Source organism: Ostrea edulis, chromosome 2 (genome assembly GCF_947568905.1).
Source record: "Ostrea edulis chromosome 2, xbOstEdul1.1, whole genome shotgun sequence".
Classification (NCBI taxonomy): Eukaryota; Metazoa; Mollusca; class Bivalvia; order Ostreida; family Ostreidae; genus Ostrea; species Ostrea edulis.
Genome location: NC_079165.1, coordinates 73,470,136 through 73,495,834, shown reverse-complemented (window position 1 = coordinate 73,495,834; position 25,699 = coordinate 73,470,136). Strand labels below are relative to the sequence as shown.

At 34.2% G+C, this 25,699-nt stretch overlaps 2 protein-coding genes across 6 annotated transcripts in view; one reads left to right on the top strand and one right to left on the bottom strand.

The window, feature by feature from the left end:
* The first annotated feature begins 1,654 nt into the window (after positions 1-1,654).
* On the top strand, positions 1,655-17,026 carry LOC125679620 (Golgi reassembly-stacking protein 2-like). 4 transcript variants are annotated; one of them, XM_048918992.2, is made up of 12 exons: positions 1,668-1,856; positions 5,328-5,408; positions 5,767-5,924; positions 6,150-6,195; positions 6,324-6,410; positions 6,900-7,030; positions 7,237-7,357; positions 8,138-8,224; positions 11,165-11,228; positions 13,639-13,734; positions 13,829-13,921; positions 14,176-17,026. In XM_048918992.2, exons 1-12 carry the CDS (start codon positions 1,791-1,793, stop codon positions 14,463-14,465), a joined length of 1,320 nt encoding a protein of 439 aa, XP_048774949.1. In that variant the 5' UTR covers positions 1,668-1,790; the 3' UTR covers positions 14,466-17,026. The 4 variants fall into 4 exon arrangements, with proteins under 4 accessions (XP_048774950.1, XP_048774949.1, XP_056013195.1 ...); XM_048918990.2 differs by having other exon boundaries at positions 1,669-1,856; positions 13,829-13,948; XM_048918993.2 differs by lacking the exon at positions 8,138-8,224 and having other exon boundaries at positions 1,655-1,856; positions 13,829-13,948.
* Positions 14,533-25,699, bottom strand: part of LOC125679616 (dipeptidyl peptidase 4-like) — a 74,981-nt gene continuing 63,814 nt past the window's right edge. The window contains exons 26-27 of one of the 2 annotated variants that reach the window (XM_056157219.1): positions 20,157-25,699; positions 14,533-18,651 (exon numbers count right to left, since the gene is read on the bottom strand). In XM_056157219.1, the coding sequence (XP_056013194.1) occupies positions 25,544-25,699 (156 nt within the window). In that variant the 3' untranslated portion in view covers positions 14,533-18,651; positions 20,157-25,543. The other variant, XM_048918964.2, reaches the window with a different exon arrangement.

Genomic DNA, 25,699 nt, shown 5'->3' with positions numbered 1-25,699 from the left:
TCTGTCCTCACAACTTCTCTTTCTCTCTCAAATGATGTGTACGCAGTTGCGTACTTGCATATACATGTAGGCAGCTACGCGCTTGAGCACAATTTGAACAATTTGAATCTGCATTACCTGAGGATGCTTGGATGTTGATATGAGTAATCATGGCCCTGTTGTTCTTTTAATAGATTTATCCTATTTGGCCATGTCCTTCTGGAAATGGAGTAAAAGTTTTGTGGCAAATATGGTTTGTGGCAAGTTTGGCTAAAATTAGCCCTGTAGTTTTTGAGAAAGTCGAAAATGTTAAAAGTTTACAGACGGACAGACTAAGGGACCGGTCAATATTTATTGGGGGGTTGGGACCGGTGCATTCCATATTTCCATTTTTAAAAAACCCTATGTCCTATCTACTAAAAATGCAAAAAAGTTGCTGTCCTACATCAGATGTGTAATTAAAAAGTGTGTGTCCTATCTAATATATATATATGTATGATTAAACACCATTTTTACTTCATTTTGAAAATCTCTGGAGTTCTTCATAATTGTCTCTCCAGTTATATCAGCTGAGGGATTCAAGCTCCTGAGAAACTTGTTTACTTTGTCATAACTCCTATAAACAATACAAAATAGAAAGTTGGGCAAACATGGACCCATGAATATACCAGAGGTGGGATCAGGTGCCTAGAAGGAGTAAGCATCCTCTGTCGACCGGTCACACCCTCTGTGAGCCCTACCTCTTGATCAGGTAAACGGAGTTATCCGTAGTCAAAATTAGTGTGCCAAGAACGGCCCAACACTCCGTAGGACAGCATTTGACCCAATAATAGGTTGTAATAGTTTAAACTATCAAATTATTAAAGATGTGTATAGACTTCAGTTAAAATTCTGGTCTACATGAGCAACATGATATACCATTTTTATTTTCTATGATTGAAATCCATATACTCCATGCAAAACTTGCATGTAATTTTTGCAATTTTATTCACAGCCGAATACTTCTTTGTGATTTTTAATTACATGTTTTAATATTAAAAATTTTCAAATGTCCACTATTTTATTGCAAATTATCTCTAGTATATTAAAAAAAAAGTTTTTATAATATTTTTTGTTCATTGATAATTTGCAAAAAAAAAAAAAAAAAAATAATAAAAAAAATATAGGGCTTGAAATATGTCTCCTATGTAGTCATTTTTCACTATTTTCTGTCAGGTGAAATTAATATAATTACGCAAATTTCAATGTTTTTTTTGTTGTTGTTGAAAAAATGTAAGTTTTCTAGTAAAAGTAAATCATTTATATTGCTTCATTTATCATTTATATTTTTCTAAACAAGAGACCATGTTTTACCCTAAATAAAAACAAATTAGGGGGGGGGGGGGGGGGGTGGGGGGGGGCTGCGCCCCTTTTACATCCGCCACCGACAACAGCTCACTTTCAAGAGCTCATGTGAGCTAAAAAGATTCTCTCAAAGATACACGGGTGATTGTTAAGGTCCATGGTCCTATGTTTAATTTGGCCCATTCCTGTACATGATAATGACAGAGAATAAAACTGAATATCAGTACTTTTCGTTTGTTTGATTTGATTTGATTTGTTTTATTTTTTTCTAATATAGGCCTATAATCGATGGTTTTCAAATAAATCCGGAAGTTTAAAGCCTTTACCCCCACCGGAACTTCCCACAATGCACTACTGCCACGTACCTGCCATCTTGCTGTAAATAAACTGCGTACACGGTACCGGTGATAGTAAGTTCTGGTAGCAATAAGATTGTTTTTGAGTGTCTGACCAAGAAAAAACGCGCAATGGGTGGATCTTGGAGCGCAGAAGAAGTACCGGGTGGAGGTACCGAAGGGTACCACGTTTTGCGGGTAAAATAAGATAACTGAAGACATGAATTATTTGAATGCATACATGTGCAAACTCATGCTTAGCATGCTGGCAGTAGTCTGGAAGAAAATTGAAACTAAGGCTTAAATATTGACGTGATTGCATATTCTGCTATTTTTATTGAATTTTCAGTTTTTAACGTAAAATCACCCCAGCAGAATATTGACAGGATGGTGTATGCCCGGTGAGACATTTGATGACTTGGTGTTAAAACAATAATATTGTTTGCAAACTCATTTTTCAAACGACTTTAGTTCTCCTCTACCAATCAATCGACCAATCATATTAGATTAATGGCAAGGGCTCTGCAACTTGGAGGCCCTGGTTCGGTTATTTCAAAATTTGATCTTGACGTCAACAGGTTGGGAACACTTCCCCTATAGCGAGATATTCTCGCTAAAACGCGATTATTCCTCTCAAGCGAGAATAAATATACCCCGTACAACTGAGAAAAACACCTGTGGAATACATCTCTTTGTGTTTCACATGAAAGGAAGAAAAAGTGCTAAAATGTGTGATACTTCTGCAAATATATTAATCAAAACAAAAACACTCACGATGTGTATTTGATTTCAGACGGGTGCATAGAATCACCGAAATTACCGCTAATCACCGAAATTACCAAAGAAATGACCGAAATTACCAATGAAGGGGCCGAAATTACCTCAGTATATGTTCATCTATATACCATCTAGTCACACATCAAATTTCATGAAAATTGGTAACGATTTGAAGGAATTGTTTCCATAAAACCGATTATTGTGACGTGTGAATCTGAGTTACTTCCCTTTACCGACAGGTACTCAGTAAGCGAACTATGAATAGCCAGTAAGTTCCAAATGGCAATATAAAATTCAGGACAAATATTTTATTTTATCTATTTATCACACATTGTATAAATCAATACCATGAATACGATATATATAACATGGGAAGAAACTCGTATAAATTTACGCTTCACATTAATCGGTTTAATGACCATAACTCCTTTAAATTGTTACCAATCTTCATAAAATTTGATGTGCGACTAGATAGTACATAGATGAACATACACGGAGGTAATTTCGGTGATTAGCGGTAATTTCGGTGATTCTATGAACCGATTTCAGACTGCTTCCCTCTTACGCAGCAACTTTGACATGCAATTTCATGATTATGTTGTCAATTTCATAGAAACAATTCGCATCATGTTGAGTGCGTGTTTTAGTGAGAATATCTCGCTATAGGGGAAGTGTTCCCAACCTGGTCAAGTCAGCCTTAATTAAGACAGTTAACATTGGTAGTGTATATGCTCATTCTCCAGGCACCTGGCATTAGAAGTATAGTCGAGGGACTCTCACATATGACCTATATTTAAAAACGGGTACATGTTAGCAGGATAAATAACCCTCACTGCTTCTGTTGAAAGTGCTATTTGTATAGGTCAAAATTTGTGGCACTTAACTTTAGGTAGTAATATCTCTCACCTGAAGCTAAAGTCAGCAAGATTCGTGGATGCAGGATGTCTGTTCAAATCTCAAACCAGTTTCACAGAAAGTGATTCAGGAAATCTTGCCAGAATGTTGGCTGCTTGTTGCACTTAAGATGAGTTAACATAATTCCACCCTCCTGTGACATAAAATTTCACAAAGTCAAAGATTTATTAAGATTTATGCATGACAGGAACATAAATTTTGTTGGAATCTTTTTCAATATTTATTGTAAAAAATCTTGTTAACCATAAAACATTTCAAAAGTCTTAAGTTTTATATGGATAATCAATTATATGTTTCAAAATATTGAATCCAAGGGCAATAAGTCTGTTTTGAATTCATTAAATTATTTATCAAGTCCATTATGCGATATATTTCTTTTATTTTTCACAAATATTTTGTACATTTTTTGAAGAAACAGTTTCATAAAATTCTTATGAATACTATTACATTATTAAAACCAGTTTTGTGAAATTTTAATGATGCTGTTTAATGAAAATTGCAATTTTCTTATGTTGATAACAGGTTAATTGTGGTAACTGATAAAAAAATTATTAATACTGCAAATTACTTATTTTATCATTTTTATTTGTTACTAAGATATATTATTTGATGAATCAACAATCAAATATAAGATTGAACCTATAATTCTAAAGGGGTGGAGTTACCTTAAACTGAATTTCTAGCCCTCATCAAACATTTTGCCTTTGACATACTATTAACTTGCTATCACAATTTCATACATTTACATAGTGTAAATCCCACAGTTGGTTAATTTTGAGCTGTTGCAAATAGCCACCATTTGATTTTATACCTTTTCAACACTGAAGAGTTCCTAATATAGTCTATTTCATTATAGTTTGTACTATGTCTTCAGATACAGAACTTTTTGAATGACAATTACTTCTCACAAAGCATTTATGCATAAAAATTAAAAACAGTAAAAAGAAATCTATACATTTATGCCAATCTATTTTAAGTTATTGTAAACTATCATGAAGTAGACTGTCGAAACAAGAATCATTCATAAAAAGATTACACGATGCCTCGTACTAGTTGTCATACTGTTATAGCCCTGTGCGAGTGTTATTTGACCCCATTCATTTAATTGTATATAGGGCTACGGACTCTACTCTGTACACAATATTGTAATTATGCTCGTGATATTTTACTGTTCATCAGTTTTCTACAAAACTTTTTGTAATATACTACTTTTCCAAATCCTCAAGAATAAAAAAAAATGAATATCTTCTATTTCATCAATTAATGTTTTCAAACCCTTCCTTAATGAAAATAGGATTACAGACTGCAAAAAATGAGCATTTTTGCACACTAAGTTCCAATTATCTGATTCAATTTTCAAAGCAGTAAATTTTCATTGGAATTAACTTGTTAATAGATGCCATACCTGAGATATATTTGAAAATTTGTTGCCATACACTGTATATACAACCATATATACAATATTTTAAGCAAAGTATATCTATAACCTTGAAAAGTTGAAAATATCACACTTTAAAAGTGCTGATACTATTTCTACTGTTATTTTGTTCTTTTACCACCAAATCTAAATCTGTAAAATTGAAAGAAAGTGTATAAAATGCTTTTGATACTAAGATAAAAATTTTAAATACCTTTTCTTGGATTGACCAAGCAAATAACCTGTACAAATGCATGCAATCGACCCAAATCACACCCTCAAAATCATGTATAATTTTCTATTTAACCAACTTTTCTTGGTTACGAAATTACACAAAGTGTTTAATGTTATATGCTGAAAGTGTCTACATTACAATGATGTTATTCTCTATCTATTTAAAATAGAAAAAATATCTGCTTCCATATTAGGTTAGTTGTAATTTCCACCCTGATTGTGTTTTAGCTGATGCATATATTTTGTCTTATGGTTAAGTGCATGCCAGCATGCTAACTAGTTTGTAAGTGTAAAAATATGCCCAGAACATTGATTTTTTTTTCCAGGTACAAGATGGGTCACCTGGACATAAAGCTGGCCTGGAAGCATTTTTTGACTTCATTGTTGCCATTGGAAATACAAGATTGGTAAGTATACTGTTAATTTGAAAGATTGATTTTAAATGTTCTCACATCAGCATAGGCAAAAAAGCAATTTTCAACACAATCATATAGGTGCAGTCATATTTTGGGTTCAACGAAAGTCTTCGTGTATTGCTAGTGAACGACATGAATTGCACTAAAACTTGTTTGATATGGATGTGCAATTTGTTAAAATCTACATTTAAACCTTGTATTGATGTACATATATTATCATACAATAAGATATGTTTAAAATCAAATGTTTACCCATGCCATGAACTGAGTTTTGGTAACTAAAGACTTGTTAACTGAGATTTTAACCCCATCAGAAGGGACTTAAATTCACTTTAATCTTTTATCTTAGAACCAGGATAATGACACCCTAAAAGATTTACTGAAGGCAAATATAGAGAAGCCTGTAAAAATGGCTGTGTACAGCAGCAAGACCCAGTCAGTGAGAGAAGTGTCCATTATACCGAGTCACAACTGGGGAGGTCAGGGTCTGCTGGGGGTCAGCATCAGGTACAGTACTTAGTTCTCACTAGGTGTCACTGATTGGAAGGATAATGATCATGTAAATGACCATGTAATGATCTAAAGAAGGAGATGAGTTCTAATTATGAACATGTACTCTAGATTTGTAACTTGAGAATAGAATTCATTGAGATCATGATCTAATATAAAAGAGAGAATGTGTAGGTACCTTGGTATTGAAATTTTATTTAGGGTTTTATTTTAAATTTTTAGGTTTTGCTCGTTTGAAGGTGCAAATGAAAATGTTTGGCATGTGTTGGTAAGTGTCCAAAAAGAGGGTACCAATGTCAATTTCTAATCTGAATTTAAATGTTTAGCATCTGTTTTATTGCTTATGTGATTTAAACAGTAGATAACACTTTATTTTACTTTTATTAAAAATTTCAGGATGTGCAGCCCAATTCTCCAGCAGATTTGGCTGGTTTGAAAACGGAGGCAGATTATATAATTGGAGCAGACTCTGTTTTACATGAGGTATGCTATTTACTTTAAAACTAACTTTAACATGAGATATAATACCTACTTTGACTCTAACATGAGGTATGCTATTTACTTTAAAACTAACTTTGACATGAGGTATAATACCTACATTAACTCTAACATGAGGTATGATATATACATTAAAACGAACTTTTACATGATGTATGATACCTATTTCAAAACTTAACTTTTATTCTTGTTTTGAAAATTACTACAGGATTGACTATTTCTTTCACTTGTGAATATTAGTTGTCAGGGACCAGTCACCCCAGTGTAGGTAGTATTGATTATAAACAGATTTCTTCAGTGGTTCATGAATATTAAAGATACTGTTCGACTGATTTATCGAATGAAGGCCGTGAATCATTGTACAGAATATATAAGATACATTGTATAGGAATTGAAGTGAAAGAATGATACAGTACAGGTATATGTAAAATGGATAAAGGAATGTGGTTTACAGTTGCATATAATTTGTTTCAGTCAGAAGATCTGTTCACGTTAATAGAGAACCACGAGGGTAAGCCATTGAGACTGTACGTGTACAACACTCAGACGGATTCTTGTAGAGAGGTCACAATTACACCCAATGGAGCCTGGGGTGGTGAGGGGAGGTAGGTGTAAATTGTCTGTGTATATCCAATAGATTTAACACATACTTTCTTTTTGAAATTGTCGTCTCACACCAATTTCAATAATAATACAAGATATGCTTTCAATTTCTGATTAATATATTGAAATTGTACACATTTTTATCATATTTTGTGAGAGATGATGTGGAAATGAATTAATAAATGTACCATGTTCTCCATTTTTACAGCTTAGGTTGTGGTATTGGGTATGGATATCTTCATCGTATTCCAAAACGTCAGTTTCCTTCCTCGAAGTCGAAGGACATTCCTTTAGTGCCCTCCCAGCCTTCAGTGGATGGCTTTGCTGAGGTGAGAACCTACACTTTCTTCTCTCCTGATCGAAACTTTTCAGTTTGATAGCAGATTGAGAAGTGATTTATATTTGGTTGGTGAACTTGTGAGATGATGAATTTTACGGTCTTCAGTATTATATAGAAATGATGGAATTATTTAGATAATAGAAATCCATTTAAGTATTCACATCACCTGAGGGGTTGAATATTTGGGTCAGAAATTGGGCTTGTCAAACCCCGTACTAAAATATTCGCCTCCTTAGGTGAGATTTTCTGTATTCGTATCTTGCATGGATCCACTCATGATGAATTACTTTTCTTCCATTACTTCCATTACATTTTAAATATTATCAAGTGTGAAAATTTAGATTAAATAGAAAGATTAAATTCCAGATTTGTCATTGAATTTAAAGAAAAAATAAATACCACAGTTTATAAAAGACATAGACAAGAATAGTATGCAACTAATAAATTGAAAGTTATTGTTTGAAGGATTACATAAATTAAAGAAGATGAATAATAATATCAAGATGATAAGATCACTATATGGTTAAAAGTGTAAATTTTAGATGGTATAATGGATGATATACATAAAAGCCCTGTCCTACATGGATAATGACCTTGTACCTTCTATGGAGAGGACTTATATAGGCAGTACCTGCTCTCCAATCCTATTATGAATTATCATGATAAAATACTGTTTGAATTAAAATGGGAGAAATAATTTCACTAAGTACATTTGTGGGAGTAATGTAGAAAGTTTCATTAAATGTCTGATCTTTATTTGTGACTTTAGAAATTGAGTTACGGAGGAAACTTGCCTCTGTCGGGTTTGAGTCCCTACAAGCAACAACTGAGGGCCGATCTAAACCAATTCCAGGAGGTAACCACACACAGTAGTGCAGACTGGCTTGTGTGTAACCTCTACTGAGAGTTCTCTTCTTTAATAAGGGCTGTTCCAGTAAAACATACAGGGGGGGGGGGGGGGCACTTGGAAATTAGGATGACCACCCATAGAAGTGATTCTTGTAAACTCCTATCCACCCATAGAGGCAAATGATGAAGCTTTATAGGCACTTATAGAGGCAAATTGATTTATTCAAAAAGTAGAATTTAAAATATTCCCAAATCAGATTTTTTCCTCCATCATACAGCACAAAATACTTTTCATCTTGATATCAATTTTATTTCATTATTCAATACATGCAATTCCCTTTCAAGCATAGTTCACAGAATGCCAGGATTGCCTGTGTCATTCGAGTGTTCTTCTGATTATTTTCTCACAGATTAACCTGGTACATGTATATGGTTTGATAAAATAACCACCCATAGAAGCAAATTTTGTGCAAAAGTCACCCGCTATAAAGTCAATATCCCACCAGTTTGAACCACCCACAGAATTAAAAAAAAAAAAACTGCCTCCCCTTGGTACCCCATACCCCATATGTTTAAATGGAACAGCCCTCCTAAGGCCAAGAACAAAATTGTATGCTTACATTTCTGACTAACATATCTTATCTTACTGAACACCGGAATACATGTATACTGGTACTCTTTCATATTGACATTAATAGGAAATGTATTTTCAAAAGTGTGAAATATCTTTCATATATATGTATATCTCTTGTATCAAGATAAAGTTTATAACAATATTTTGAAATTTTGAATGTCATTATATGCCCATCATAAATGGGTCGTGTTATATAGTATGGCGCATTGCGTCTGTTTGTTCATTTGTGAAAACCTCGTAGTTCTGATCAAAACTGAACTAATAAGCCTAGGATTATTAAACTTGGTACATGTTCCTAATGATTAGAGGAAAAACCCTATTGTTTTTGAAGGTCAAATGTCAAGGTAAATCCCATGTTAATTTTTTGCCACAAAACAAGATGGAAACAGCACTATATGTAACAAAGCTAGAATAGTGAAAATTTAAAGAAATATATTCATCCATTATATATGGGGTGTGTAAGGGTATGATACAGTGATTCTGTGTGTTTGTCTGTTCACTTGTCAGCACTTTATTGGAAAGATAAAAAGAGTATTTATAGGGCTAGGATAATCAAACCTGTACTCCAGCATGCTAGAGGTTCACAGCGAGATACTTTTGACTTAGTGCCGTATATAAGGGACGTTAACCAAAACTCTAACTTGTTGGAGTTAAGACCTGGTACACATCCCATGGTGGCTTTTATTTTTTAATTTAAAGGTCAAGGTTATACTTTTATGGGTTATCATTAAGGAAAACAATACTTACAAGTCCAGGATCATCAGACTTGGTGTTAATGTTTCCCTGTGGTATTGATGCAAAGTATATTATGAAAAGTATTGATTTTGCTTCTCAAATTATACCTTGTTAGAGTGATATCTTTCCTCAATTTGATGTTTAGCAAAACCATCTTAGAACTAATATTTTATTGATCAGAGAAAGTGTCAAAAGAGTACTGTCATAGTTTTTTTGTTTTTAGCCGAGTTGCGTAGCAAATCTCGGCTTTTAAATTGGCGAATGATGGGCGTCCAGTCGGGCGGGCGGGTGGCGTCCACAATTAGTTTGTCCGGTCTCTAACTTTCATACTTTTTGGTGCATCTTACATAACATGATCACATCCAAAAGAGGAAGATGCCTATTTATTTTGAGGTCAAAGGTCAAGGTCACTTTGCCACTAAATGCCATAGATTTGAGCTTGTCCAGTCTCTAACTTTCATACTACTTGGTGCGTCTTTGTCAGACTTCCATATTTTGATCACATCCAAAAGAGGAAGGTTCCTATTTATTTTTAGGTCAACAGGTCAAAGATGAAGGTCTCTTTTTCACTATATACTGTAGATATATAGCTTGCCTCTAACTTTTATACATATACTTGCATGTTTATCAGACTTCATTTCCTGATGACATTCAAGATTCATGTTGCTTTTGAAATCCAAAGGCCAAGGTCATTATAAACTATATTAAATACGTGCATGTTTTTACTTCGTGAATGCAAGCGTGCATAATTTTCCAAACTGCAACTTGGCCATACGCATCTTTGATGCGTTTTTTTTGAATTATGTTAATTCTTTCTTTGATTACTACAGTACTACTTAATTACTGAACACATTGCGTGATCGTATCTTGCAGCGAGCATTGCTCTTGTTTTCTAAAGACATTGATACCTAATTAATTTGATGTATTCCTCTGAAGGTTTTAAAAAATGTATTTTTATGTATTCATTTGAAGTTTTTTAAAAAGAAAGTTTATTCAGATTGGATGGATAATAAATCTGAAAACAAAGAGTTTTTGATGAGAATTTTAATCATTTTTGTATTTGTTTTCTCTTTTCTTGGCCTGATTTACTAACATGTTTCAAAACTTATTTTGCTTCTTAAATATTGTATTTTGAAATGCTAACAGACAGTTATGAGGATTTGCCTTGTAATTGGCTTTCATTGATAAGTTCATAGTTATTTTAATTTCTTTCAATCAAACTAAAGTTCTATGTACATTTTGGTAGTACAAATTTGTTTATGTGATTATTATGTATTTGAATTATTAATTCATTTCAAAGGAAAAATATTTTGTATAAGTAAAACAAGCTGAGTGGGTAGTTGTATTTTGCAAAAAGTAGGGAATTGGGTAGAATTTAAAATATTTGTTAATTCATCGACCCCTTTGCATATATATATATATATATATATATATATATATATATATATATATATATATATATAAAACATCCGTTGGAATCATTTAATTTTATTCAGAATTAACACATTTGGAATTTTTGTTGCATTAAGTTATCTGTCAGATAATGTTTCTTATAACTGTTATTTTTGTTAATTGCAGGTTCCTTTGAGCAGCTCCTCTGCTGGAATTACACAAGATTTGACCAACCTCTCCATCAATACTGGTACGAGACATTTTCAGTTGGATGGTGTAGAACTCTTTAGTGTTGTCTACACTTCAGTTTAGGGTATCAGTTTGTGATATGGCCCAAGATATCAGCTACCATATGAACAGAATTTTTATGTGGCATTATTGTATTTAGCGAGGTTGAGATTGCTAGGATTGGATAATGCTAACAATTTATACCGTAATGTGGTACTAGAGTTATCTTACTTGGCTGCCGTAACCCGATGATTACTCTATATAGCATAGATACAGATATTTATAATGAAAAGTCGTCAAAGACTTTTGATTGTAAAGTGTAACTGGATTTTTTGAAAAATAGTTCATAAGACGATTGAGGAATCATTAATTTCGGGATGCAGATACTTGTACTTGCTTTCCAGCTTTGATACAGCATGGTTTATAATTTCAATACAATTTACACCAATGCAGATATTGTGCAATAGAAAATTAATGTATGAACTTAACTCAATTTTGAAAACTTGAAATGCTTGACATTGTACATGTCATAATTTTTAAAGTTCAGAGTTTTAGATTTGCTAAAATATCTCACTTCAAAGAAATATCCTATAAAAAAAAACTAATGCTAATTTTGTATCTTTATAAAATAATCATTTATCTAATAGTGTTTTGGGCATGTTTGTCTATTTGTATGTAAGCTTTAAAGCTACAAAATGGAGATTATTGAAAGGGCTAGTTTATAGTTATAGCTGTGTTAGATATATGTTTAGGTCCAAGTGCAGTCATAATTTCAGCCACCATTTCTGGACTGTAAAAGACCTAAACTTCATATTTTGTGTAGTTTGAAGTCGAATCAAAGTGTTGTAGGGTCACAGTTATCTGTCCAGGTTAACCTTGGTGCACTAAGACTAAGCCACACTTGGGGGTATTCATGTTTCATAGAGCATGGGTATCTCGTGTTTCTTCTGCATGGGTATCTCGTGTTTCTTCTGTATGGGTATCTCGTGTTTCTTCTGTATGGGTATCTCGTGTTTCTTCTGCATGGGTATCTCGTGTTTCTTCTGCATGGGTATCTCGTGTTTCTTCTGCATGGGTATCTCTAGCTGCAATAATGTAGCCCTATCCAATTTTTTTTAATTCTGACGTTTTCGGGATAGGGCTACAATTCCATAGGATCTCCGTAATGGTGCAAAATAATTTTATGAATAACCGATAATAAACTCTGTGTATTAGTCCGAAATGTTGTTAACACCAAAAGGAGTACCAACTTTGTGCTCGGGTATGTCTAATAAAGGTGTTTTTCATTAAATACAATGTACAGCATGCAAAATTCTTCGTCTGCTCCGCCATGCTTGTTATCACGAGATCTCGTAGGTGGATCTAATGAAAAACCTAAACATTGACAATCAGCGTGAAAATGTAGTTACTCGAGCCACTTCGACAAAGAAAGGAAAATCATATTGTTGCAGAAAGAATTTACACTCTGCTGTTCAGTTTTTAACTTGATATTAAATTCAAACCTTTTCAATACCGACGAAATAGCTTTCGCCTCCATACTTGTCCATTGATGTAAATACTACCTTATATGGCATATGCAAATGACTTGACAATCGGAAGTTGAAACTTCAGTACATCAAACATGGCGCACAAGTATGAATCGAGAAATTGGAATTTATCGAAATTGTTGAAAACGGTAGAATAGAGCTTCACAAATCTTAAGTTGCAGGTTGTAAATTTATATATTGACTAAGAAACATAGAATATCATTTTATTTACGTAAAGAAAGTCAGGAAATGTTTAGAATGAGCGCAAATGTTGCGGGAGTGAATCACTCCCGCATTTGCACCATTACGGAGATCCTAAGGAGTTGTAGCCCTCTCCCTAAAAAAAAAAAAAAAAAAAAAAAAATCAGAGAGGGCTACATTATTGCAGCTAGGGTATCTCGTGTTTCTTCTGAATGGGTATCTCGTGTTTCTTCTGTATGGGGTATCTTGTGTTTCTTCTGTATGGGACAGCAGTGAATTGGTCATTGTAATCTCATCATTCAAAAAAATGTTTAGGGTGATCATGCTTTTAAAAAGACCTCTTAGCACAAACATCTGTGGAAGTCGGTAAATAGCTAGTGTATAGCTAATGTTCATTGTTGATAATGTATGTCCGACTTTAAAAATAAGATTATCATTATTAGCCACTCATGCGGGGTCTGGATTTCTCAAAATAAACTTAAGTAAAAATCTGAAATTTTATTCAAATTTTGACTGCTCATAGAAGAAAACTCAAGTTTGTGATTTATTTTGAGAAATCCAAGCCATAATTCATGGAGTAAAGAAAATGCCTGTATATTTTATTTGCATGATACAAATTCTAAGTTGTCACTTTTTCAAAACTTTGCTTATGAGTTCAGAGAATAACATTTCATTATTTTTAACTGTTGTTGTGCTGGCTTACAGGTACACCAACCATTCCAGTCATCCCCCAGACTGACAAATTACCAGGAGTACAGCCTCCAATGGTCTTACCCAATTTTTCAATGGGTGCCCCAACAGGTATAAATACTGTATCTCAATGAATTATTCAGAAATTGGCACTCTTAAGCTTGCTTGGTAAGGCTTGCTACTATCATGTATTTCCTTATTTCAGGAATCCCTCCTCTCTCCTCATTACCCGCTGGTATGGGTAACCTCCCAAATTTAACCTCGATTCCCCCTTTGACGACCCCTGTATCTTTACCAGGTATGCCACCAGGAGTGGGTCTTTCATGTGAGTTTTAAAATAATGAAATTTTTTGAAACTAGTATAAAGATGCCAATGCATGTAGTTGTCTGTATTGAAGATTTGCTTACAGCCTATTATTTGCTGACAACTTTAACACAGAGAATCTGGGAATTGATGACACCAGAGATAATAGATAAGCTTGGTGATCGTAAAATGACTGCAAAATGTCTTATTTATTCAGATACAATGTTGTTGGGTTTTATTTTTGACAGATGCTACTGGAACAACATTACCAACAAATTTCCCTAATTTACCCATGCCGACTTCAATGCCCCTTCCAACATCAATGCCCCTCCCTAACTTTCCCTTACCCACACAAACTCTGGTGGCCTCTCCAGCCAGTGGGATCCCCACATCAGCACCTACTGGAGTCCCTCAGCCGGCACTTCCCACGGGTATTTCATTGTCCACATCTTCTGACACTAATGTAACAAATGTGACCGCGCCAGCTGCTCCTCAAGGACAGACAGCGTCACAGGAACCAGTGGCAGCCTCATCATAGTGAAACTTACAATCTAGTACTATTATTTTAAATTGGATTCTCACTTTTTATCTGTGAAAAGTTGGTGTTATATTTTTTATTATTATTATTTATGGTCTGAATCCTGTATATTGGTTTCTTGTACATACTATCATTATTTGTGAGAATTTTCTGGATCTGTATATTACATGTACAGGCATGTAAGAATGTTACACATCAATATCTAATGTTTTGATATGTGAGTGCTGATAAAATGAATGTTTGAAGCAAAAGTGTGTGGTTTCTGATTTCAACAAAGACGTTTATTTTACTCGAGATATACAGTGGAATTTAATTACAGACATTAACAGAATACTGATTGTATCTTGTAAGAAATGTTTAAAATGTTTTATTGTAATGTGTACAGATACAGGCAATATATAACCAGGTTAACATGTGTATCATTGATGTCATTCACACTGTTTTGGGTTATCGTGTACATATTGTGTATTTGTTCATCTTATTGGAGAACACATTTAGAAGATCTTAGATGACATAGTTATCACAACTGTTACAGATTCTGTGAAGTAACTTGGAACCACTATATTGTGCTTGTGATGTAAACAACACAAATAATGTTTGTGAGTGACATTAGATGGATAGGTAGAGAAAGCATAATGAAAGAGGAAGATAATGGAGGTCAGTACCTCGTGAGTCTGGATGCATAATTGCATTTGATCACAACAAAGTGACAAAAATGTACAGGCAATTGTTTTGGCATGAACCTATATAATATAATGCATTTATTAATTTGATTGTGTTATATTTTTAAGGGTAGTTCAGGATTCTTTTTCTAAAATGTGGTATTTGGACATTTTTTTTCCTAAAGTCATTACTTTTGTTCACTTGTTTTAAGATTAGATATGAAAGTACTTTTTAGCTCACCAGGACGAATTTCCAGATAGTTATTGTCATGACCTCGGTGTAGGCATCACACTTTTAAGGGGAAAAACATCAACTTTGGCTATACATCTTGGACCGATGGGGCTTTGATATTTCACATATCACTGTGTACAGGCCAGTGACAAATAATCTTAGAATGATGCAAATGAATAATCAATCGTTTGAATTATAAAAGCGATTTATAAAATTCTTACTGATGAGGTCAGCTGCCATTTTTTGATGACTGTAATATATACTCGGTCATTGGCTTGTACACAGTGATATATATAGATTCCAGAGGTGTTTACCACTACGGATTTTCCGTATTTTATACGGATTTTAAATGTAAAATACGGACTACGGATTTTTTCACGGAAATACGGTTTCCAATCCGTTTCCGAAATTATTATTTTTTTTCAGTGGAATGCTTGAAAGAGCATTATTAAATGTGCTCATTTAAAACGCGGTAGAGATAGCGACTTAAGCGTCTATCGGAATACATCTAAATTGATCGTTCCTGTTACTTGCTTTCAAAGTAGGTATCGAAGGTTTTTGCGGGAAACGTGCAGAAGGAATGAAATGTCGAAACGGGGGAGTCCGCTGGACTCTTCTGATGATGAACACTCTCCAAAGAAACAAAAACGACGACAGACAAGTGATCAGAAATATAAGGAGTGTTATTCAAAACTGTGGCCATGTTTGACGTCTTCCAAACGTGGCGTGTGCATGGTGCGCTGCAACGTGTGTTCTTGTGATTTTTCATGCAGCCATGGAGGAAAGAACGATTGCAAAAGACATGTTGAATCTAAAACTCATAAGGAATTGAACACTATGAAAAACTCTAATATGTCTATGGCATCTTTTGTCTCTCAAAAGTCAGTGGAAAAAGAACATAAACGGTCAGTTACACGGGCTGAGGTTATGAAGTTTTGCGTCACAGAAAAAAATCAACCAAATTTATTATTTTGTTATCTTAGAAATGACTCTTAAAAACTGTCAGAAAGCAGGATTTTGCATCTAATTTTTCAAAACCCCTAGCAGGTTCTCACCGCTATGCGGTGCTCACATCGCATACTACTGAAAAATACTGATAAAACATCATATAATACTGATACTCTTAATTATGGGTAAACACCTCTGAGATTCCTCATGACCAGGTCTTTCATTGATATCAAAACTAGTGACCTTGACCTACTTTTCAAAAACTTCTTTTTGAAGCAAGGGGGATATGGTAATTAGAATGGTGCGTCCGGGCGAGCTACATTGTCTTCTGACACCTTGTTTATAGGTATAGGCATATTTTGAATGTATTACAGGGACATCTACTTAAAATCTGCATGAAGATTTTTTAAAAGTTAAACATTCATTAGAAAAGACACAAAGTGTGTTAAGCTTTCGATAGATAAAAGTATTTTCTTATTTGCTTGCTGTATAAAGTTTTGTTTACTGATAGAAGAAAACCATGTGAAAGTCATCAGTGTCATGTCATTTTTCTTTCTAAATATTAAGCTTACTGTTACTTTTTTCCTTCTAAATATTAAGCTTACTGTTACTTTTTTCCTTCTAAATATTAAGCTTACTGTTACTTTTTTCCTGTATATATTCAATATCCTACTAATTTCACAGTGCATGGATATTTCTAATGTACATTTATCACTATTTCCTTTGCCTTGTTTAAATTTTTAGAAAAGTGAAACAACGTTAATTATGGAAAAGTGGGCTCAATCCCGATACCATGCGTTTTCCAAATAAACCAAGGCCATGGAACTGCTATATTAATCATGGATGAATTACATGGTTAATTGAAGTTGACCACTAACTAATAGAACCCTTTTAAAGAAAACTTGTCCAAGTATCTGATTAGCACTAAAATTTTAGGCATAATACAGGTTGCACCAATAGAATAAACCATTAAATTGACATTTGAATCACATTTAAAGTAAATGCCCTATGCTACATTTATATGTAAATACCAAACCCATTTATTAATTGACATAATAATAATAATTATATGCCAAAGAAATAGTATATATATATCTTAAACACTGAATGACATAGCGACTGTGTGGGATTGCATCAGTGTGTATAAGTAGCGCTTTAGGAGCATAACAAAGCTTCCTTTTTTTAGGGAAGTCGTTGTGGCCGAGTGGACTTGCGCACTGGTTTGACAATCTTGCTAGGCGGTGGGTGCCGTACGTCGCTGGTTCGACCCCGAGCTTGGGCGAAAATTTTCAGTACCTAGTTGTGATTATTTAGTGCTTTATATATATATATATATATATATATATATATATATATATATATTTATGAAACAAATACTACTATACTCTATGCAAGTTTTAAGAGACGTAAATCGGGCATAAATTACAAGCAGTATATGTAATTGACACTTTGTGTTAAACACATTCTAAGCACATATCTTTCCTGCAGGAGAAAAATGTGGTTTACTAATTTACTGAGATTTATGAATGCTTGTATATTTATTCATCAATTGTATTGATGAAGGGAGTCCAGAATTATATGATTCTTGGTTTCTGAAAAACTCTTTGGTAAATGAAGATCTAAAAAAGATGTGACTGCTTTAAAACTTCACAAGGGTACAAAATGTCAAATCGATATATGCAAAGCCCCTTATGTAGTTATTTACATCATGAACTCTGGATGTAGTTGAAAGGTTTACATGACATGACAATTGGAAAATCTTTATGATAAGAATTCACATTTGTTCAGACCAGGAGTCCCGAGGCCTGGGCAGGGCCACAAGAGGGATCATGGTTGTATTTACATTTAGGAGCATGATGGAAACTTATTTTTAAAGTCACAAGAACCATGATGAAAGCATCCTCACAAAGTGCAGTTTGTCCTAATCATGACACCTTGGCCGAGATAAGTGTTTGAAGCTTTACTTTGAAATATAAGAGATAATCTTCTCAAGAGCCACTGTAAACATTTTTGCCCCCGCTTGTTGTCGATATTAATTTGGGTCTGTCCGTCGTTCTGTCTGTCACACCTTTGTTTCCACACTAATCTCTGAAAGTCAATAAACTTTTTCAATGAAATTTCATGTAGTAACTCCCTGACTTGAAGACCCCTATTGATTTTTAGGTGAAAAAGTTAAAGACCAAGGTCAGAAATTGATATCATAAAATGGTTTCCAGATGATATAAACTTTTAATTAGTTTTCTCCAAGGTTATGCAGTGAATGAAAGGTGAAGATAATGAACAGTGATCAATCTCATAACTCCTACAAGCAATACAAAATAGATAGTTGGGCAAACACGGACCCCTGGACACACCAGAGGTGGGATCAGGTGCCTAGGAGGAGTAAGCTTCCCCCTGTTGACCGGTCACGCCCACCATGAGCCCTATATCCTGATCAGGTAAACGGAGTTATCCGTAGTCAAAATCAACGTGCCAAGAACGGCTTAACAATCGGTATGAAACGCGTCAGACAGCATATGACCCAATGATAGGTTGTATTGACGAACTAGATCATTATAACGACCATAGAATTTGCGAAATGCTGACTTCAATCGAGACTATTGAAACCCCTGTACCATCAACTTGCTTGTCGGTAGCTTACGGTACCTCGATTTGAAAACTGACTACGCAGAACAAGCTCTTGCATATCGAATCAGTTGAGAGATATAAACACCATATGCAGGTGATAATGGAATATTGCTACATTAATATGGGAAGTTGACGATATCTATAAAATAAAAAAACCTATATTGATTTTTAGTTCAAAAGGTGAAAGGTCACAATTTGTATAAGGTATTAGTTTTATACTGTATTTCAGCTCTCCTTTTCTTACAACTGGTGACTGTTTACCGGTACTTTTAAGAGGAAGGGTCTATGTTGTTGGGCCCTTCCTACACCTCCACTCCTCCCCACCTAAGCAGCGATTCGGAGGCATATATTTTTAGTCTATCTGTTAACCTTGGCCATAGCTTTTGAGTGGGTAGTGATAGAGCTTTCATATTTCACTTGTGTGTCCTTGTGACAAGACCTTTCTTTGGAACCAAAAGTTTTGACATATTGTCAAATGTTTGCCTTGATGTTTGACCTTCTTTTGAAAAACTTTACCCTTGGTCATAACTTTTTAATGGTTAGTGATAGGGATTTCATATGTGTATTCCTTTTGACAAGACATTTCTACAATTGGATGTGGCTGTCCATCTGTCTGTCAGTGTGATTTAATTCATTTTGTATGTCTGTCATACCTTGTTTTCCAACTCTATCTCTGAAAATCAATAAGCTTTTGCTATGAAATTCCATACAACAACTTCCTATGACATAGAACGGACCCCTATTGATTTTGAGGTCAAAAGGCCATGGTCCCAAATTCATAAAATGGTTTCCCGATGATAACGACAACTTTATGACAAATGGGATGACGTCATCTTCTCTGTCATCAACTTCACATATTTATGTAGCAATATTCCATTATCACCTGCATATGGTGTTCATGTTTCTCAACAGATTTGATTCGCGAGAGCATGTTCTGTGCAAAATCAATTTCTAAATTGAGGCAGGCTACTGACAAACAAGTTGGTGTTACAGGGATTTCAGCAGTGTTGTTTAAAGTCAGCATTTCACAAATTTTATGGTCGTTAAAACAATCTAGTTTGTCAATACAACCTGTTGTTGGATCAAATGCTGTCTGGCGTGTTTCATACCAACTGTTGGACCGCTCTTAACACTGAATTTGACTACGGATTACTCCATTTACCTGATTGAGATATGGCAGGTGTGACAGGTCCACAGGGGATGCTTGCTCCTCTTAGGCACCTGATCCCACCTAGCTGGTATGCCCAGGAGTCTATGTTTGCCCCCCCCCCCCCCCCAACTCTTAATTTTGTATCCTTATGGGAGTTGAGAGATTGATCACTGTTCGTTATCTTCACATTTTCACTCTTGAGTCAGTGTGATGAGCCTCTATACTATGAAAGACTGCTATTGATATTGAGATCAAAGGTAAAAGGTCAAGATCACAATTCCTAAGGTATTAAATAGTTTTATACTAGCATGCTTCCCATGTGTTACAACTTACATTTAAGAGGAAGAGTCTATGTTTTTATGTCTCCATAATCTGAAATTCAGGGGCATATAGTTTTTGGTCTTTCTGGTTGCAAAAACTTTTAACCTTGGCCATAACTTTTGAATGGATGATGATAGGGCTTTGATATTTCACAGTTGTATTCCTTGTCACAAGACTTTTCTATTGGTACCAAAATGTTTGACCTTGTGACCTTTACCTTGATGTTTCACCTTCATTTGAAAAATTCTAACCTTGGGCATAATTTTGCATAGTCAGTGCTAGGGTTTTCATTTTTCACACGTGTATTCTTTGTGATAAGACATATTTTATCATACTAAAACTTTTTTTACTTTACGATGTTGATCTTGGCCATGGGGGAATCAGTGTTTCACAAACACATCTTGAAAACCTACAAACCAGAAATTCCTTTTCAAGAAACTGATGGAAAAGCTGACATTTAAGTTATTGCCCTCTTTTTCAAGTTGTAAATTAAGTTAAAATGGTTAGTCCTTCCCACAATTACGTTTGCACTCTCTACATTCAATGTAGAGAGTGCAAACAGAATTGTGGGAAGAGGATCAGATTAAAGTTAAGCTAGAAATGGGAATTATTTTCATTTTCAATCTTTCATTTAAACAACAATATAATTAATTCACCCTAATGCATTTATAAAAATTTTAAATTGGGTTTTAATGAAAGGACGTGTCTACTTATATGAATGGTACAAGGGGCTACCACGTGTAATTCCTCTCTATCCATCTGCATTTGTTTTTTAGCTCACTTGAGCTGAAAGCTCAAGTGAGCTTTCTGATCGCCTATTGTCCGTCGTCTGTTCGTAAACTTTTTACATTTTCAACTTCTCCAGAACCACTGGGACAATTTCAACCAAACTTGGCCAAAAGCATCCTTGGTCAAAGGGATTTCAAGTTGTTCAAATGAAGGGCCATGTCCCTTTCAAAGGGGAGATAATCACAAAAATGCAAAAATAGAGTGGGGTCATTTAAAAATCCTCTTCTCAAGAACCACTGGGCCAGAAGAGCTGAAATTTACATGAAAGCTTTCTGACATAGTGCAGATTTAAGTTTGTTCAAATCATAGCCGCTGGGGGTATGATGGGGCCACAATAGGAGATCAAAGTTTTATATACAAATATATAAGGAAAATCTTTAAAAATCTTCTTCTTAAGAACCACTGAGCCAGAAAAGCTGATATTTACATGCCAGCTTTCTGACATAATGCAGATTTAAGTTTGTTTAAATCATGGCCCCGGGTGTAGGATGGGGCCACAAAGGGGGATCAAAGTTTTGCATACAAATATATAGGGAAAATCTTTAAAAATCTTCTTCTCAAGAACCACTGAGTCAGAAAAGCTGATATTTACATGCCAGCTTTCTGACATAGTGCAGATTTAAGTTTGTTCAAATCATGGCCCCCAGGGGTAGGGTGGTGCCACAAGGGGGATCATAGTTTTACATACAAATATAGGGAAAATCTTTAAAAATCTTCTTAAGAACCACTGAGTCAGAAGAGCTGAGATTTACATAGAAGCTTTCTGACACAGTGCAGGTTCAAGTTTGTTCAAAGTATGGCCCCTGGGGTTAGGTTGGAGTCACAATAGGGGATGACAGTTTTACATACAAATCTATAGGGAAAATCTTTAAAAATCTTCTCAAGAGCCATTGGGCCAAAGAAGTTGACATTTACATGAACTCTTTCTGACATAGTGCAGATTCAAGTTTGTAAAAATCATGGCCTCCAGGGGTAGGTTGGGGCCACAATAGGGACTAAGGTTTTTAGATGCAAATATATATGGAAAGTCTTCAGATATGGGCCAAGGTGACTCAGGTGAGCGATGTGGCCCATGGATCTCTTGTTTAGGTGTTCCATTCATAAATTCCCTAAATTATCTTGTTACAAATTAATATGCAAGTATTCTGTGGTAGTGAAGGTTCAAATTTATTCTAATCATGACCCCCCTATGGACGTCAAATTAACATAAACTCAAATAATTGAAGATATCTTCAATTATTTGAAGATATCATCAATTCAATTATTGCTCTCTTTAATTGAATTAATGCGTGCATTAAATAAATTATTCCTCTCATCAAATGAATTAATGCGCACTTCAATTCAATTATTGCTCTCATCAATTGATTTAATGTGCGCATTATATCAGTTATTGCTCTCTTCAATTGAATTGTAGCGCGCATCAATTCAATTGTTGATATCATTAATTCATTTGAAGAGATCATTAATTCAATTAAAGCGCGCATCAATTCAGCTGAAGAATTAATGATATCATCAATTCAATTAATGAGCGCAATAATTCAGAATTGAAGATATCATTAATTATTTGAAGAGATCTTTAATTCAATTGTTGTGCGCATCAAATGAATTGATGATATCTTCAAATAATTGCAGATATCTTCAATTATTTGAGTTTATGTTAATTTGGCGCTCCATACCCCCCAGGAACAAGATGGGTCACAAGAAGGATTTAATGTTGCTGTAGCTCAGGTGAGCAATGTGGTCCATGGGCCTCTCGAGTTTCATTTTCTTTTTTCAGTTTAAACTGCAAGGCATAATTTTCAAAGAGAAATGAACAATTTTACTGTGGTTGTTATCTCCATTTTATTTGGTGACACTATAGAATTGTCATAACAATCATGTAAAGGTGTAACAATAAAAAAAAAAAAACCCAGAAAAAAAAACATGAGACTTCGTGAAACATTAACACACTACAATAATAAATTTTTTAGGAAAGTCTAACAGGGAAAAGGGGGAGATAAAATTCACAGATTCAACATCCTTGCACACAGTCTGTATTTATCACTAAATGCTGAGACATAACTCACAATTGACAAAAGAAATAATCACCATGGTAAGAAATATATTACAACTTTTGAGAAATGAAAATTCAGAATTGCAAAAGAAAAAGAAAAAAAATAATTAAAGTGGTAATTTTGAGAATACCAACATACATGGTATTCACATGTAAAATTATTTTTATTTTGTTGAACACTGTGACAATGTAATGAGAACTGTTTAGCTGCTACATAACATAATCAGAGATCATTCGTTAGAGACAGTAGATAGACAGAGTCGCACAAAACCAGAGATTCTAGCATTTTTAAAACAACAATCATGATTTTAAAATGTTGTCTTTTTCTAATTTAACTACACATAAGATTAGTAGGAAGTTGCACCGTTCATATCTAGAAACGATCGGAACAAAAACTTAGCAATATAAATGAAACATCCTTTATAAAATATAAAAGGGCCCACCCAATATCACTGTGTATCATTAATTTTTTATCGCTTGACTTTTTTCCTGTCATTATTAGAAATCTGTCTACCAGAATCATCACACAACATTCTTAAACATATGCACCATATCTACAATCAATGAAAAATGCACAAGCTATGAATGTTTTATATTGTTTTGAGGATCACAGTCCTGAAAGTCTCTCTCTCTCTCAGCTTTAACATTCACACTCAGTAGTGTTAGTCAAATTAATTGATCACCTGAATAATTTGAATATCCAATCATCCCTATATCACATGTCTCATGAAATTCATGTAGAAATGAGAACAAATTATACGCATTGTAATCACCGTGATCACACGTCATTGTAATTAAACCATACTTTTTTTTAATTAAAAGAGAAAGACCTACCAATTTGTAATAATCATATATATTTTTCATTTCAAATGTGGATATTGGTGTCGTTTTACTGATGAGATTTTTTTTTACTAATGATGTGTCACTGGAATCATGCATCTGAATCGATATCTTCAACATCTAGTTTTCTGTTTTTTATTACTCCAAACATATATCGAGGACCTGCCTCAATTTTGGCTATGACATACCCCCACAGCACAACACTGGGGTATTTGTTTTGATGGGTCTAAGACTTGGAAGGAAATCTATTTGTAACAAAACCTAGCTTAGAATTATTTCAGCTTACAGACCAAATTTATTAAGTGTAGTACATGTACATTTTTGAGGTGCTTAAATACAAATTCCTGCTGGGTTTTTATGCAAATTATACAGGATAGTTAGGTGATTTATGCAACATAACAGCTAGGTTATTACGAATATGAAAACTTTTGTGATATGAAAATAGGTTCAAGTCGGTCATTCTCTATGGAGAAAAGGTTCTTAAAACAATAAGCAATCAATCAACTAATGTGAGGAATAAACTAAATATGAATGTTTTAGTGAAACTAAAATATGTACACCATTTCTGAAAATCTGCTAATCTTAATGGCATCAATATGGCAGATAATGAGATTGACACTTGGGTGCAGGTTTTCACTTTCATGAATTATAGGATACACACCACTAAATATAACTTGTCATTCATTTTTCTGTACATGTTTAACTACATGAAAATTTTAATGACCAGAAATGTATTTCAAAATGTTTGGAAGCATCATTATTTGACTTAATTTCATTCTATGAAAAATATGGTTAAAATGCATGACACATGAGATTGGGTCAAATAAAAATTAGATTAAATTATCCTTTCATATTTTTTTTTACAATACAACACCTAGCGTTGACAGATCTCTGAACAACGGTGTTAGTGATAATCATTGCCTTACACATTAGGCAGGTAAATACTGGATACATGGGCATCGTACTCACAGAAATCGGGCCATCATAAGCTCAATATTCCACTAGACTTTTACAAGGCAAAAAAATGATCGACCCTCCATCCTCTCTACATTGATCAATTATGTAATCTGAAAGACACGCTGGTCTTCGGTCATTCGACAACATTTCTAAATACTTTAAGAAACCATTGTCAAAGTTAATTAATTAAGGTGGTGTTATGATATCAACATTCATGCTTATTAGCTACAATCTAGTTGGATTCCTATTTCTAATTCTGCATATGCATATTTCAATGTACATACATGTAGCACCTTCTAACATAGTCATGTTGCTTATTAGCAGCATTTAGAACTGTTTATGAGGAACCAGTTCAATTTCTCCAATCAAAAGTGATAATTGTTATTTCTCAGTCAAACAAAATCAGTTTGCCAAATGCATGATGATTGGTTGTTTTTGCATGAAATTTTCACTTGGGTAATATAATTGGTAGACCAGTTTGAATATTGTTCTGGAATTTCACGCCGCAGACGTTTGCTTTTGATCTTTCTTATGATTGATTCCAAAGTTTTTTGAAACTCCCTCGAAGCATTCACCCAAAAAGTCCTCCAAACTTCCATATAGATGTTTCCTTGTGTTGCCACCGCGCAATCCATGCTGTTGATCTGTGTATAC

What these genes read in the sequence shown, in the direction of transcription:
- LOC125679620 (XM_048918990.2), top strand. Translation starts at nt 1,791, where the DNA reads ATGGGTGGATCTTGGAGCGCAGAAGAAGTACCGGGTGGAGGTACCGAA. An exon ending in AAGGGTACCACGTTTTGCGG is followed by an intron (nt 1,857 to 5,327) that starts GTAAAATAAGAT and finishes TTTTTTTTCCAG; the next exon opens with GTACAAGATGGGTCACCTGG. An exon ending in ACCAGGAGTGGGTCTTTCAT is followed by an intron (nt 13,949 to 14,175) that starts GTGAGTTTTAAA and finishes TATTTTTGACAG; the next exon opens with ATGCTACTGGAACAACATTA.